This window comes from Chiroxiphia lanceolata, chromosome 3 (assembly GCF_009829145.1).
Source record: "Chiroxiphia lanceolata isolate bChiLan1 chromosome 3, bChiLan1.pri, whole genome shotgun sequence".
NCBI lineage: Eukaryota > Metazoa > Chordata > Aves > Passeriformes > Pipridae > Chiroxiphia > Chiroxiphia lanceolata.
Window position 1 is genome coordinate 82,032,406 of NC_045639.1, and position 16,323 is coordinate 82,048,728.

Consider the following 16,323-nt stretch of genomic DNA (forward strand, 5'->3'; position numbering starts at 1 on the left):
AGCATGACTTTTGTCTTTTCAGAAATGCACAGTAATAGCCTAAATAAAACTAGATTGACTAATAGCAGGGATTAGGAGAACTGGACAAGAATTATGAGCCAAATACCCATAAAATAAAATAAATGAAGGAACCTTCAACATTAGCTTTAGAAATGTAGAAATACTACAGGGCACAGACTGGCACTGCGTGTGCAAGTCCTTCCATCTTCTGACTCGCACTGAGTGTCTTTTAAACAACAGAATAACTAGGGGTGACCAAATGTCTACAGAGCTGTGTTAAGGCAGTACTCTCAGTCATCATTGTGCAGTGTAAAGAAAGAGACAAGATACTTTCTTTTGTCCTTGGTGGTCTCTCATTTCCAGGGTCTTCAGCAAATTCCAGTTAGTTTGCATTCATTTTTTTCCAATTGAACAGGGTTGCAGAGGCATTGAGGAAGCATTTTGCACACGTGAATGCTACTGACCAAGAAAAACCCATGGGGTCCCCTTTTTAAGCAGTTTTGTTGCCACATCTTCCAGACAGATCATGCAGGAGTAATTTAAGCAAGTCATGCTGAGATGACATGCAGTCTTCTGATCTCATGCATTAGTCACTGAGAGTGGGTGTATTTTGAGTTCTTAGGCATTACTGCAACTAAGTACTTTAGAAATAGAATACTTGAGTAAATCGCTACTACTTATTAGCTCACAAGTCTGGAGGATCTCTTGCCACAGGCTAAATCAAACCACCTTGAATTAAACTGATGTGCAGCATAATTTCCCCTGGAGGCCACTCAGATACTGTGAGGGAACGAACTATTATAGGCTGCCCTGGGTGAAGTCCAAAGAAAGAAAGGCAGGAGAAAAACAGATTTTTATACGCCAGAATTTTACCAAGAGGCATGGACAAACATCCAAAAACTTAAATGACAGTTTCTTCTACTCACATCTGGAACTGAGGCAGGTTTTCAGATGGTAAAGCTAGGGCCAAGTCCAGAAATTTACAAGCGGACAAATACAGGTTCAACCACCTCTGGCTGTTGTAGGATGTGGAGAAACCATTGCCACCTGTGTAAGTCGTCTCCAGACCAGCAACAGATGGGCCAGAAGTTCTAAAGCAAATCAGGGCAGGCAGGTGAGTCATAACAACCTTCTGCCACTATGGAAACTTTATCTTTCTTACTTGCCTTTACAAACACACAATTCTATTTACCAGCTTAATCCTGAATTCATAAATCAAACCAGAACACTGCGAGTCTGTGCTATTGGCAGAGTTCTGTATGCATATATATATATATATATATATCTGTGTGTGTGTGTGATAAAAGGTTAATATACAATAAAACATGTTGCCCTGTATCTTATTCCCATCAGACATCCAAATTAAGAGAAAGTTTAAATTTGCCGATTATATCAATATTACTTTATTTGAGGGAAAATTCTTCAAATAAACAAAGAGAATCTAGGAAAAAAGTGAACAAGACTTGGGCAAATAAGTCTGGCCCATTTGAGAAATCTGCCTCTGCTGCTAGCATTGACTGAAATTAGATCACACTGTGCAGAAGGCAGATGGGATAAAAATGGACAACGAAACAAAAGAAATCACCTACCTCACTTTTATGTCTTTCTAATACTAGAAGAAACCACATTTTTTAGACAAAAGCTTGGTCTTATTTAGAGTAAGTGTATGATACAGAAAAGGTATAAAGTCATGCCGTGAATAATTTAATTGCAGCAGCAGAGTCATTTTAGCCAGGAAGACACTGGCTAAACTCACACGCTTGTATAATTTAGCTTAGTGACTTATGAGCAATCTGACAGTGGGACTTCTTTTATTTTGTCCTGAACAGTATGTCCCTGGTACTGCAGTTAGACTGCTACCCTTTATTTGTCCTTCTCATTTGAGCTCATCAACTCTAAGACCAATTATTCTAAAGAATGACTTAATTCCCCATCAGGCATGCCAAAGGGACTGTTACAAAGTTTACCTGGAAATGTCTTCATCGGCAGTGAGCTCCTGTTCCATCAGTAAAAACACTTGCACCTGAAGATCAAATGCTACATTTTAATATCATATTTTAATAGACTGTGACTCAGGAAAACGCTATAGGGAGGCTTGAGTAATATGTCTTAGACAAACTGCTTGGAGCTTTATTTCCATTCCTGGATGATGAAATAACCCCCTGACACTGCCACCCTAAAGCTCAGGTGTGAATTCCCAGAAGCAACACAGTCCTGTCGACTGAAAGTAGTTCCAAGACTGTGGTACTCGTGTAAAGGCCAGGGGACAGCACAGAAATCAGAAGGCCACACTAAGTAGAATAGTTTTTCTAGTACTTATACTATTGACAGGTTAAAATGAGATGCATCTATTGCTAAAACAATACACTTGATCTTTAAAATATTTTATATAGCTTTTCTCCTTCTATTGCTTGGATCTGTAGTTAAACAAGGGCTAGGTTAGGCACTTGCAGATAGAAAAAAAAGAATCATCACAGCAATGACTCTGATTTACTATCTGTGTTATCCAGTCCCTTGGTAACTCCTTGGATAACAGGCTAAATGGATCACAGGATGCACCAACCACTCTCCTCCATTCCCATTGTCAAAGTTGAAACCCACAAGAGGGTGTCAAACAACCAACACTGGAGACTCCCCAGTAGCAGCTCTGAAAACAGATGCTTTTACTGTTTTGTTATGCAGGGTAAAACAACAGAAAGAAAAAAAATCTGAGTCAAGCCTTGTATAAATCTAGTCAATAAATTTAGCCACAATATGATCTGAATGACCATCAGCTGCCATTACAACACAGATTCCAACTCCTTTACCCAGGCTCCCATCCTCTTTGCTGGAGGAAGAAGTTTGAGTGACCAGGAAAGTAGAAACAGGGACAATATGAAAGAAAAGCAGGAGTGGGAATGGTGGAGAAGGTACATGTACATAAAGAGAAATTTAAGCAGGAGCCAGTAGGGAACTATGAGGGCAAATGCAAATTTAATTCAAGAGACAGCTGAACAGTTTAAATAGTGTAAGTCAACAGATATTCAATTTGTTTGCAAAAAACAGACATGAGGACTATGAAAATAAGTCAGCTTTCAATTTGTGTACACTGTACATTTACATGCACAATCTCTAGAAGAGATTGTCTTAAAAATATTGAGGAGTGAGGCTGTGTCTCAGATATGCACCAGCCTTCCAAATAATGAATGCCAGCTGCAACTCACCAGTTCAGTGATCATGGTTGGCCAAAGTGAGGTAAGATGCTGTGGAGACATTCTTAAAAGCAATACTCTGAAAAACAGGAACACTTGGGAATGAAGGGTGGGCACCTGTGGCAACCGGAGACTTTCTACCAGCCTTTCTGAAACAAAAAGCCAAGAAGAATTCCTCAGTTCAGAATAATTCCAAACAGCATTTTCTCCTTCCCTCATTTACTCTCAATTTTAACTATTTTTTTAAGTATGTGCCATGTTACAGTTTCAGTACTTTACTACTTTTATTCTGCCAATATAAAAAAATAATAATTTTCACCAAGAATGGAACAAAAGAGAAATCTCAAAACAGTGCAGTTGTCTATTTTGTTTAAGTTCTCCACATAAATGCAATAGTGCATCTGGGAGCTTTGCTCATCTTATGTAGAGCTTAAAAGAGGAGTTAACAGATTCCAAACAATACAAAACCAGCTGGAACAGCTAGGATTTATTATTATTATTAAAAGGCTGCACCATCATAGTACATGGGAAATTACACATGGACAATATGGTCTTATTCAACTATAATCACCTCTAAACTTTCAGCATATATAGAGGCAGATCCATAAAGAATTTTTTCAGTCAAGCCAACATACATGCATGTTGCAGTTCAAACCAGTGAAACGACCTGATACCATGAACATAGTAATCTCAGCTTCTGACTTGACTGGGAATTAAAAAAAACACAAACACACAACAAAAAACCCTAAACAACTTGAAAAAAGATAGATTCTGGAACAAATGAAACAAGAAAGATGATGCAATTGATTTTCCATATGGAAGAAGAGACCAAAGTGTCCACCTTGGTGGCACAAAAAGACAACATATCTAGAAAATTCTGCCCTAACTATTTACATCATCTTAAAATAAAGCTAAGCAGTCTCTGTTCCCAATCACTTAAAGTAAAAGGTAAGAGATAAACTTCAGTGATAAATAGGACAGATAAACAGAACAGCAAAAAAAGCAGCAAGAGAAGTCAAAAGTTGAAAACTTCAAGGTCAGCTTTTCTATTTATCCCCAGCTGATGGGTGTTTATGCCTCAGATGTTCATATCAAAACTTATGATACAGATATCCAAGGATATCGATCAAGGTATAAAATGACAGATCAGTGAAATAATCTGAATAAAAGTCAACTGGTAATTACAAAGTATGTGTGGTTTGTAGACATTTAAGGCTAAAAACATTTTAACCAAAATCTGCAGAAACTCTGTTCCAGCCATGGAAACAGTACCACACACTGATATTCCAGAGGAAAAATCTACCGGCTGTTACTGTCATACAAACATTCCACAGTTAACAGCAGAGTCCAGAAGACCACTAATTTATGCATTTTTACTGACCTTGTATGTCTGGAAGGTATTTCTGATATTGGTCTATCTCACTGCTAAAAATTGCGAACGCGAGTCTCTTGAGGAGCATAGCGCGCTGCTCCAGCTCCACATCCCGATTAGCAAACAGGTTGAGTGAACTGCTCTGAGCCACGGCCACTCGTGCTGAAAGAGGAAAGACAAAGTGCAGAGAAGAACTAAAAAATTTCCCTTCTGTTTCACTTTAAAGCACAAGTAACTCTTACTTTCTTTGCATTAATGGAATTCAAAAGCAGATGTTGGGAAAACGCATGTTCTGCGATTTGTGTTTTTAACCACCTGGGGGGGACGGAGTTCAGTCATTTTTTAAAAAAAAATTTGCGTGTATAGGTGCTCAGAAGTTCCAGAAATTCACAGAATAAATTTTTTCTTAAGCAGAGTTACTGTCAAATCTTAACAAAACAAAACAAAATGAAAACAAAACCCAAACAAACCAAAACCCACCCTCACCCACTCTGCTTAATCAACCTTGCAATATAGGCAAAATTCACTGTAGGCCAGGATGGCCTCAAATTCTCTCATTTCAAGTTATTTATGGATTTACAGAAACAAATAATCGAAGTAAACATGAAAAACATTGAATAAATCAAACAAATTGCAATAAATGTTGAACAAGTGTTTTCAAGAAATTTTTCCCATTTATTTACCATTTATATTGGTGAAAAGTCACTATTACATCAACAAATACTTACTCATCAAATCTCTGAATGTGGTTTTGTCATGGGTCATCAAATTATCCATAATAGCTCTCCAACTAAAAGAGGTAGATTGTACACAAATCAGAAAGTCAAATAAAAAGCAAGAATTTTCAGGAATATTTACAGAGCTTTTTCTGCTCTTTTAATTCAGCCTACAAATTCCAATCCAAGCTCTCTGCTTCACAGGAACCAATCACTTGGTGTGATTTAATCTGAAACTATATTTCTTGAACCCCCTTGTCAAACAAAATTGGAGATACCATTCAGAGGGACCTTGACAAGCTTGAGAGGTGGGCCTATGTGAACCTCTTGAAGCTCAACAAAGCCAAGTTCAAGGTCCTACACAAGGGTCAGAGCAATTCCAAGCACAAGGACAGGTTGGACAGAAAATGGATTGAGAGCAGCACTGAGGAGGAGTTGGGGCTGTTGGTAGATGAAGAACTGAATTTGAGCAGGCAATGTGTGTGCTCATAGCCCATAAAGCCAAACACACCCTCGGCTGCACCAAAAGAAGCGTGGCCAGCAGGTCAATGGAGGTGATTCTGCCTTGATCCTACTCTGCCCTGGTGAGAATCCATCCAGAGTACTGCATCCAGCTCTGGGACCCCCAACATAAGACAGACACAGACCTGTTTAAGTGGGTCCATGGAAGGACCACAAAGTTGATCAGAGGGCTGGAGCACCTCTCCTGTGAAGGACAGGCTGAGAGAGCTGGGGTTGTTCAGCCTGGAAAAGAGAAGGCTCCAGGGAGACCTTAGAACACGTACCAGTACTTAGAGCGGGCCTGCAGGAAGGTTGAAGAGGGACTTTTTACAAGGGCAGAGTGATAGGACAAGGGGGAATGTCTCTAAACTGAAAGAGGGCATATTCAGATTAGATACTGGGAATGAATTTTTTATTATAAGGGTGGTGAGGCACTGGAACAGGATGCCCAGAGAAGCTGTGGATGCCCCATCCCTGAAAGTGTTCAGAGCCAGGTTGGATGGGGCTCTGAGCAACCTGGTCTAGTGGAAGGTGTCCCTGCCCATGGCAGAAGGGTTGGAACAAGATGATATCTAAGGTCTCTTCTAATACAAACCATTCTATGATTCTACAAAATGCTAACCACTTTTTCCTCATTAAAAAAAAAATAAATTCAATTTTAAGATTTTTATTTTTTAAAATACATTTGTGTATAAAAATATACCTTATGTAAGCAAGTTTCACATTTCATGCAGTAATCTAAACCACAGAATATCTTTCTTTATTTCTCTCAACAGACATCTGTTGAGAAACTTTGGTCCACATGTTAATGGTATACGTAAAATTTGTAAAGGCCATTGATATAAGCAGTAAAAAGAGAGTCTTACTGGTTAACACATGAAGCATCCATCTGGAAGAAACTGGAATCCATGAAGAGGTCAAATGCTTCCTTTTTCCATGCTCTCCTTGTGTACTGATACCCGCTAAGACTGCTTAATAACTGGACACAGGCTCGATAGCTGGATGCGTTGTGAGCGCTAAACAAACAAAAAAGTCAACATACATCAATTTTGGATTGCTGCTTTATAGAAAGTTTGATAGGCATCTAATCCTTACCACACTTGTTTCAACTTAAGTGTCACCCTCCAAATGTCAACTGACTGTAGAGATCTATGTCAATTCAATAAACTGTAAATGTACCTGTGATTACGGAGGTAGGGCACAACATAGTGCATAATATTTACGAGCAAAGGAATAACCCTCTCTTTTTCATCACTGTAGAAAACCATATCCAAAAGATGAGCCAAAACCTATAAAAGGAGAGGAAGATATGTTACCATGCATTCTCAAATTGCTTTTTATCTACTATTCAGCATTTTTTTGTATAATGTTCTTGACTGAACATTACGATAGAAGTTATAAAATTTCAGGTACCATACAAAATCCAGAATATAAAGATCCCATCATTTTTAAAACAAATTAAGGTAAAAGCATAGAAGCATAAGCTCTTGGTCAAAGCATTCCACAGAATAAGCTACAAACAAAGAAAAAAACCTCAAAGACTGACTGTGATTATCAACAACAAGAAAGATATACCACTTAAATAAGATTTTACACATGAAGTTTGCCATCAACAAAGTTTCCTACGCCACACATCTGAAAGGCCATGCTTTATGCTTCATCCACCTCAACAAATCTTTATAGCTAGGTTATTAATGAAGTTTTATAAATTTGTACATGACAGGATGCAAAATCCATGCATATCAGTGTTTCCCATCAAATCTCCTTCCTCAAGCTTCTGGTCCAAAGCTTTTCACAATATAGAAGTTTATTTTAAGACAGCATTAATTACATCCAAGGAGACATTTACCTCAGAAAGTAAGGTCAATGCGTGGACACTATAAACAGATGGAGTTATGTTTGAAGTTTCCATTGCTGGAGACAACATATCTAAATGAAGATAATAATAAAAGTGTCCAAAGTTAGTTTTCTTAAGCTATTATTTACTTTACAGCACATTTTAAAAACATATACTTTGAAGATGAACAAACTTTTCTCATATTCACCGTTTAAGATACTAATGCTGGAACAATACTACAGCATTTTTAATGTATTCAAATATGGCAAAGCTGTCCTCTTTGTTGATTTTGGCCTGATAATTAATGTTTTGTTTGAAATAAAGATGAAAGTGGAACTACCTTCAACATCTGATTCTAAGTTGTTTCCATCAACCATAATCTTGGGGGAAGGCTTAACCTCTAAGTTTCGTCTTAGCCAAGTAGTCTGTTCCAAGGAAGAACCAGCAATCGCCCCAATGGCATCCACTATCTTGTGCGTTACATCCTGGTAGGAAAAAAAACCAAGCATTTTAAGAATTTTGTGCAGAAGGGCTTTATTTATTGTCCTGACACGTAGAAAATCTATATAACCAAACACAGAATTGCCTTCAAATCACTTCTGTTCTATGTTATCAGTGAATAATAACTCCACAGAAAATGAGAACTTTTTCAACAGATTATAAATATTAGAAGAAGATACTAAGATGTCAGACTAGAGAACCGACATCAAAAAATTCTAGCATATTCAAGCATCTAGTTCCAATCCTCTGCCATGGACATGGACCCATTTCTCTAGACCAGGTTGCTCAGAACTCTGTCCAACCTGGCTTTAAACACTTCCAGGGAGAGGACATCCACAACTTCTCTGGGTAACCTGTTCTAGTGCCTCATCACCCTCACAGCATAGAATTTTTTTCCAATATCTAATCTAAACCTACTCTCTCTCTGTTTTAAGCCATTCCCCCTTGTCCTGTCACTACATGCTCTTTACAAGAGCCCCACTCCATCTTTCTTGCAGGCTCACTTCAGATACTGAAAGGCTGCAATTAGGTACCAAAGCCTCCTCATTTCCAGGCTGACAAATACAATTCTCTCAGCTTTTCCTCATAAGAGAGGTGCTCCATCCCTCTAATCACCTTGGTGCCCTGCTCTGGACTTGCTCCAAGAGGTCAGTATCCTTCCTGTGCTGGGATGTAGATGGTCTTTAAGGTTCCTTCCAACCTCAGCCATTCTATGATTCATTGTTCAGTATTTTCAAAAGAAAATACAACAAATTTCTTACCTGGAGATCTCTTTGATCTTTCTTATTCTCCAGACTTGGGTTTTTCATGATGAACTCATTAAGAACACTGAAAAAATACACAAGTAAATATGGGTTTTCTTCTCATAATACATTATTCATTAATTTTAAGGATTAGGAAAAATCTGAAGACATTTATTTGCACAGTACTATTATTTACTAAGCCTTCAGTGATTGCTATTTATCAATATTCAAGAAAGCCTCCTTTCAAGTTCCTTTAGTTAATTTTGATCATATCATAAGAGTTTACCAAGAACATGTTTTACTCGACTATATACAAAAGTCTCTTTGGAGACAGTTTACTTGGGAAGATAAATTTAAAATATTCAAGAAAATGGTCCCTGAAGCTTTATAAAGAAAATCATATTCAAAATTATATTTCTAACACTCTAGAAACTGTTTTCATGCTGAGAATTTTCACATACCTAAGAAATAGTCATTGTAGTTATTTTCTAAGAAAAGTCAGAAACTTAAAGCCTGCTGCTTAAAGAGCCTAAATCACTCAAATAATCAGTAAGGTAAGATCATGGTTTATATCATATTATAATATAAAATTTAATTTATGTAACTATTCCTCAGAGAAGACACTGATTTGATAGGACCCTGAACAGAACTCATGCAATTACTCTACCAGTCAAAAGTAAGTGATAGAATTTTGAAAACACTAACACTTCAGTATGATTTCACACACTTACATTTCAGCTTATTTGGAAACTGCAAAGATCAAGAGCACTTACCCAAGTATGAGAAACTGTCCCGGAGCTGGAAGACCAACCTGTATGGAATCTTTTAATAGAAGCAGTAGCGCTGCCCAGCTGTCTACTAAGCTGGTCACTGGAATCCTAAGAGAGAGAGCAGCAACGTCAATGAAAACAACATTGTCTCCCTCAAGTAGTCCCCTATTGGCTTTCTACCTCACAACTGTCCTGTCAGATATTGTGAATCAACATTCTTACAGATTCTTTGATTTTTCATGTAATACTAGGTAGCTACATCAAGTCATTTACAAACAGAGGAAGGCAGAAGAGCAGCATATTCAAAATACATGCTTTTCACTCCGAAGTTGAAGTGCTACCAATGAGTTACAGCCCAATTAAGATCAGCTTTCTTTGGGCAGGGGACAGATTACCTGCAGGATTTTTAGCTGGGGGAAGAAAGGTGATGCAGAACTAGGAAATTCACAAAATAAATCACCTATTTTTTATGACACCTACAGTTTAAAACCATTCTTCCTTCACTATTTATATTACACAGGCTATTTCTCATCATAGAAGTTACAAGAAGATGCAAAATATTCAAATTTTCCATCTGCTTCTTGATGGCAGTAATAAAATTTAACTTCATTTCTTACCTTTGAGTATACGCATAGAAAAACTGCAACATGCAGACTTCCAATGAAAGATGTTTCTAGAAAAAGATATGAAACTTGTGTCATCAGGAAGAAAAGAGAGACCTTTTTTTGCCAGGGCAAAATTGACAATGATCTAATGTCTGAGTGTCTGAATATGCAGCTTATTTCATTAGGGTATTACCAAATGACCATTTAGACATTTTTCTATAAAGCTATTCTTCTCCTTTTTTTTTAATTCCCTCTTTTCCCCACTTCTTTTTCCCACCTGAAAAAAAATCAACCTGATGCTAAGGAATGCACCTGTTTCCCTAATGTGAGCAGCATATTAGGGAAGACAAAAGAAGGTCTTGTACAATGTTTTGTGCTATGTTTACTACAATCCTGCAGTAAGCAGGATTCTGGAGTCGTTCAGCAAATAGCAGTGACTTAAGATGGTATGACTTCCCTCCAAAAGTTCTTCCATCTATTAGATACTGTGAAAATTTTTGCAGTTTGCTGCTCAGCTTTGTGAACGAAGTACCTGTATCATCAGTGTTCTAGGCTTCATTAAAAGAACATTAAACAAATCAACAGCATCTCTACAGTTTTCATACCTTGTCCTTTGCTATGGCTGGAGGCTGCTTCAAAACTTCTTTCACAGTTTGTATAACAGTCTCTGTTCTCATAACACTGATAGAGCGAACCAGCTCAACCAGTAGAAGTTGTTCTTCACCTGCTGTAGGTATAACCTGAAAGAATCAAATGTATGTCACAGATTATCATCACAGACAATGGCTATGTCAAAATTAAGGCAGCTGGCCTCATGAGATTGAAATGATAGTAATTAACAGTCCATCTAGAGACTTGGTATCCCTTACTCTTCTCCTGGAGAATTCAGGAGGATTATCCCATTCTAAAATGGTAGCTCCCTGACAGTACAGTTGCTAACCAGAAATGTAAATGTTGTCCATATTTCATTGTATTTTTTCCACTGCAATGTCTGAATTTTTTCTTCCTGCTTCTAAATCACTTAAAGCTATTACCACTATTTGAAGTAACCACTGTAGTATAAACATACCTTTGTTCTAGAAGTATTTTTGTTTTGCCTCCTTTCATTCCATACAAATGCAATGGCAGCCATGAAGTGAACACCGTGATTCATTGAAATCGGACCCAAAAGTTCCAGGATCTGTTGCCTCAAATTCTAAAGCGTGAAAGCAGAGCACATACTCCTTTAGACAACCACCTCAGCATTATGTTTAAAACAACTAGCTACAAACCCATATTTGGATGGCAACTATCACTAACTTTTATAAAAATGGAATACTACACCAGATAAGCTGAATTCAAACTGGACTTTTTTACATACAGGACATGTTGAACAATCTTTTGAATAATAAAGATTTGGGTAAATTAAAGGAAAGCTGGGATGTACAGAAAACTTGCCATGTTTACCCAGAGTAGAAATGTTTCTCTTTCTTTTCATAGAAAATAGATAGCATTATAGACCATCAAGAATTATATCCCCATCCTTTCAGTGCATAGGAAACGCTATAGGCAGCACAAATATGACCATGGATGCTGTCTGTGAAAAAACATGGAGTCTTATTCCTTCAATCTGAATGACAAATGTTGAAAAGGATGTAGCAGCATCATCACAAACAATATCTGAGAATATTCAAATTAACTGAGGAAATCTTATTTTAAAACATTTCAAATTAAATTATGTTTTCCTATTTAATACCATGAAATATAAGTTTGAGCTGATAAGAAGGTGAAACAGCATTCTCAGTATTATTTGACTCCTTCTCAGGTTCTCTTTTTTATGATCACTAGCTCACTATCTGCTACAACATTTCCCCATACAGTGACATCATTGTATGGAAAGTGAATGAGTAAAGGAACTAGTTCACAAGTGTTCTTATATAGTACTAGATGTTTTAAGAGGAGAGTTCTCTTTTGTCAAGATTTTACATTACTACTGCATATCTTTTGAGGCATAAAATAGTGGCTTAAACCTTTTCGGGATGGATTTCATTTTGTTTGCAGGAAACAAAGAGATGAGACATTAATTGCCTTGAACCAATACACTCAAGTTTAAAAGCAGATTCAACATCCATTTATCCTTGTTTGTGGAGTGAGTGAGTAGATGAGGACAAAGGTATTAAAACAAATTCAGAGTTAAGGGAATGGAATTGAAACTATTTTCACAGAGGTATTAATGAACAACTTAAATTATATTATCCCTGATATTCTGACCTTTGTTGACCCAAGATTAATAGTGGTAATGGATGCAGCAGCAGCAGCAGTAGTTTTCTCCGAAGAATCTGCAAGGTGCAGAATGCTCCACAGCAAAGTCACAGAAGACATGATCATATGCAAGATAGATAGTATCCCATTGCGTGCTTCAATCAAGTGCTTCTGATCTACATTAACCAAAAGCTAGTAGATTTTCAGGGGAGAGAAGAGGAGTATTAAATATCCACATAAACAGCATAATTAAAAGAGTGTAAACTGAGACTCAACTGACATGGAAGCTTTAAACCTTAACTCTTTTTCAAAACAGTTTGTCAATAATTCTTATAGTGCTTACAAGTTTTGATTCTGTTAAAATAATAATTAAAGAATCTTTTGACTCAGTTGTGCAATATCAAATGTATTCTGAACATCTGAGGCCACATGTCTATAGCAATCAGTTTTGTATCACCTGCCTGTTCCTTTGTAAAACAATTATTTCAGAATTTTAAGTGTAACAAATATTCTAGGTAAAATTATTTACTTACACAAACAAAAGACACTTTTAGTCATTCTTGAATTAATGGAAGGGAAAGGGGTATAAGAACAGGAAAAAAAGCGTAAAAACAAGACTAAAGAGAGAAAAGGACAAAAGCTTCTTACAGAATCTGGGCCAAATTCTTAACTGAGACTAGTCTCAGAATATCAGATCTAAAAATATTGCTTGACTTGAAAGACAAATTGTGAATTTACAGAAGGAGCAGAAAGATAATTTTGACATATTGCAAGATAAACACAGAAAGTGATATGATAAGCATCAGTCTGGGAAGCTCCACAAAATAACAGCAGTTTTAAAAAGTGGCATTTTAGAGGTCTGAAAGTGAAGGAGTTCACTCTAGTTATTTCAGGGTAACAAAAGAAAAACCAAAAAAAAACCAAAACAACAAAAAAAGTAAACAAATCTTAGAAGTACAATTCATAGAAAATTTTTTCTCTGTTTGAGATGCACATATTATCAATAAAAAACAAATTTATAGCTAAATTAAGATATTTGGTATTTTTCCCACTCAGATTTAATTTGACATGTACTGCATAGGAAACTCTCGGACACCAGATAAGTTTACCTGATGATACTGCGTAGATGGATCCAGGAGGCAGTAATGAATTATTGTTGTGATCCCTTCTAGTAAAGTAAGAACCATATCTGGGGGAGTGACTGATGCCATCCAGAGAGGCCTAAAAGAAGAGATAAATCTTTTTAATGTGGGTTAATCTGATGATAAAGTAACTCCACCCAATCAAATGTACTTAAAACGGTTATAGAACTCTACATACACATACCTATTATCAGATAATCCAGTTTCATATTTATACTGCTGAATTAAATTATCCAAGTTCCTGCAGAGCTGAAGAGTCACTGAAACAACCACCCTTTGAAGAACTTTTCCCATGTAAGGCAACGTAGAAGTGATAAGGCCAATCCACTGGGGATGCATTTTACAGGCACAGTGCTGGTGTAAAGCTCGTATCACTGCACAGAGAAACATGCCTTGGCAGGTTATTGGCTGGGAATGTAAATACTGAAGAGAAGTCATTGGCTGCTGGGGACCAATGTGCTCCAAGTCTGTTATGACAAAGTCAAACCCCGTTTCATTTTCTTCAGGCACAGTCATTACTCTGTGTTCGAGCACAATCAGCCGCTGAAGTACTTTTAAAAGCTGTGACTGCAGAGTACTGCCATTGTCAAACTCATCTTCAGAAAAATTTATAAGGCTGTCTTCAGAGAAACCTTCTTCTACAGCCACTATGTTTTTTCCAGCTATCTTTTCACTGTGCCATTTCTGTGCACTGAAGATAGAAGACAGCAGACAATGCAGGATCACTTTCTGGACCTTGCACTTGGACAACATGTCTGAAATAAAACTAGGAAAGCCTTTAGCAGAGCTTTCTATCACTTTTGCCAACTCAGCAAAGAGAAGTGTCAGAATTTCTATACTCATCATTTGCATATTGCGGTTTCCTATTAGATCTTGTGAGGTGACTTTCACATGAGTTGGATAGTGGCTCCGCATGTAGTATAAACACAAGGAGATAAGAATTTCTATGTACATAGAGCTCCGAAAGTTATGGTTAGAATCAACTGGGATGTGACTGTAGAAATCCTTGCCCATAACAGATATCCGATGCCTGGCTAGAAGATTCTGGAGCAATGAAAGCTGAGGAGTGTATGCGTTGTTGACACTGGTAGTGGAGATGGCACTTACAAAAGCTGAAGGATTTGTTTTCAGAATTGCTTTAATTGCAGAAAAAGCATACAATGTCCTTGAAGAGTCATACAGCTGGAGATAAAGCAGCACATGTTGATACAGTGGATGGATATTGAAGTTAGGAGATTTTCGCATTCCTGGGGACCCCACATCACTTTCTATTTCTGAAATTTCTCCCTCTCCACAACTGTACCAATTTTCTAAATCAAGACCATCACTAAAAAAGACATTTGTTTGCTTAAGCTTTTCTGTTTGTGATTTCTTCTTCTCTTCATCTTTCTTTTTGGCTATTTTCACCTTAGGTTTTGCACCTGGTTGCTTACCAGCCTCTTTAACGATCGTTTCTTTTTCTGACATTTTTTCTGGTAGCTTTCCTTTAAAGCTGAACTGAATACTACTGTGGCTTCGCTTTCTGGACTTTGATTCAGTGGAAGAAAGAGTGAGATCAGAGAAAGATTGCTGGCTTTCTGCAATACAAGGTGAAGAGTTATTTCTTGAAATTTCATCTCCTAAGCTCTCAAGTCCAGTCTCAGTTGAGGCTGATAGCAACTGTGAGCTGTCATTACTAAGCAAACTACTCTGACTACTTTCAATATTTTGATCATCATTTTTTGCCATCTCTACAGAGTTATCCAAAGGACTGAATTTACATGAAGTATCCTCAGAGTGTGTACTATCTTTAACCAGTTCAACTTCTTCTCCGAGACCACTTACAACTTTGCATATAAGATCTGTAACCACTTGTTGCACAATTTCATCAGGTGAGTCTTCTTTCAGAGTCTGAGAGCTATCTTGAGCACTCAGGCTTTCTGTTTCCACTTCATAACTGATGTTGTCTCCAGTAGATGACTGAGAACAGCCTGAGTCAGAACTCTGCAGTATTTCAACTTGATGGTCAGGAAGATCAAAATCAGACACAACCATTGGTATGGTCTCACTGCTGGTACTTAACAAGGAAAGCCTGTCACTCAGAGGATTGACAGTGAGGCTGAAGTTCTCCATTTCATCCATAGCAAGTTGTTTTTCATTGCCTTCTTTAGGTATAATAAGTTGTCCTTGGTTTACAGGCACATGGGAAAATGCTTAAAGAACACAAAAAATGTATACACATAAGATTTTGTTCTTCAGAATAAGAATTTAGAACTAAAATTTAGATTTTAAACTCTTATTAAGACTTCAAATTATAAAGACATGGTAAATAGTGTCTTTCCATTTCACAGCAGAAAAAAAATGTTAATAAGCAAACAACATATTCACATAAACAAAGCAAGATTATTTTAGCAGCACACCTTAGCAAAACAATATAATTCTCCCATGAAATATTATGCAGTCTTATCTGCTTTTTTTTTTTCATGAAAAAAGAATTGGTGGTATGCTACTAAAATTGCACAATATGTGCAAACACCTTCAAACCCTATTGGTATGTTTTCAGCCAGCCCCAAGTCACTGGTTATAAAAGCATTTCATTTCTTGGTTAAGCTTCAAGCCATATTCCTAATTTCTACCAAGGCTCAGTAAAACATAAGAAAATGCTCTGCATTATAACACTTGCATACCATCTTAATTTGAGAACAATAAAACTTCCATGACACTT

At 37.1% G+C, this 16,323-nt stretch overlaps 1 protein-coding gene across 9 annotated transcripts in view; it reads right to left on the minus strand.

The window, feature by feature from the left end:
- Nucleotides 1-16,323, minus strand: part of DOP1A (DOP1 leucine zipper like protein A) — a 61,686-nt gene that overhangs the window by 6,329 nt on the left and 39,034 nt on the right. For all 9 annotated transcript variants that reach the window (XM_032681223.1, XM_032681224.1, XM_032681217.1 and 6 more), the window contains 17 exons: nucleotides 13,804-15,811; nucleotides 13,587-13,698; nucleotides 12,487-12,669; nucleotides 11,306-11,431; nucleotides 10,842-10,976; nucleotides 10,249-10,304; nucleotides 9,635-9,739; nucleotides 8,880-8,946; nucleotides 7,958-8,102; nucleotides 7,630-7,709; nucleotides 6,960-7,069; nucleotides 6,647-6,796; nucleotides 5,292-5,353; nucleotides 4,573-4,725; nucleotides 3,204-3,340; nucleotides 1,968-2,023; nucleotides 927-1,091 (listed from right to left, as the gene is read on the minus strand). In XM_032681223.1, the coding sequence (XP_032537114.1) occupies nucleotides 927-1,091; nucleotides 1,968-2,023; nucleotides 3,204-3,340; nucleotides 4,573-4,725; nucleotides 5,292-5,353; nucleotides 6,647-6,796; nucleotides 6,960-7,069; nucleotides 7,630-7,709; nucleotides 7,958-8,102; nucleotides 8,880-8,946; nucleotides 9,635-9,739; nucleotides 10,249-10,304; nucleotides 10,842-10,976; nucleotides 11,306-11,431; nucleotides 12,487-12,669; nucleotides 13,587-13,698; nucleotides 13,804-15,811 (3,850 nt within the window). The remainder of the gene's footprint in view (nucleotides 1-926; nucleotides 1,092-1,967; nucleotides 2,024-3,203; nucleotides 3,341-4,572; nucleotides 4,726-5,291; nucleotides 5,354-6,646; nucleotides 6,797-6,959; nucleotides 7,070-7,629; nucleotides 7,710-7,957; nucleotides 8,103-8,879; nucleotides 8,947-9,634; nucleotides 9,740-10,248; nucleotides 10,305-10,841; nucleotides 10,977-11,305; nucleotides 11,432-12,486; nucleotides 12,670-13,586; nucleotides 13,699-13,803; nucleotides 15,812-16,323) is intronic.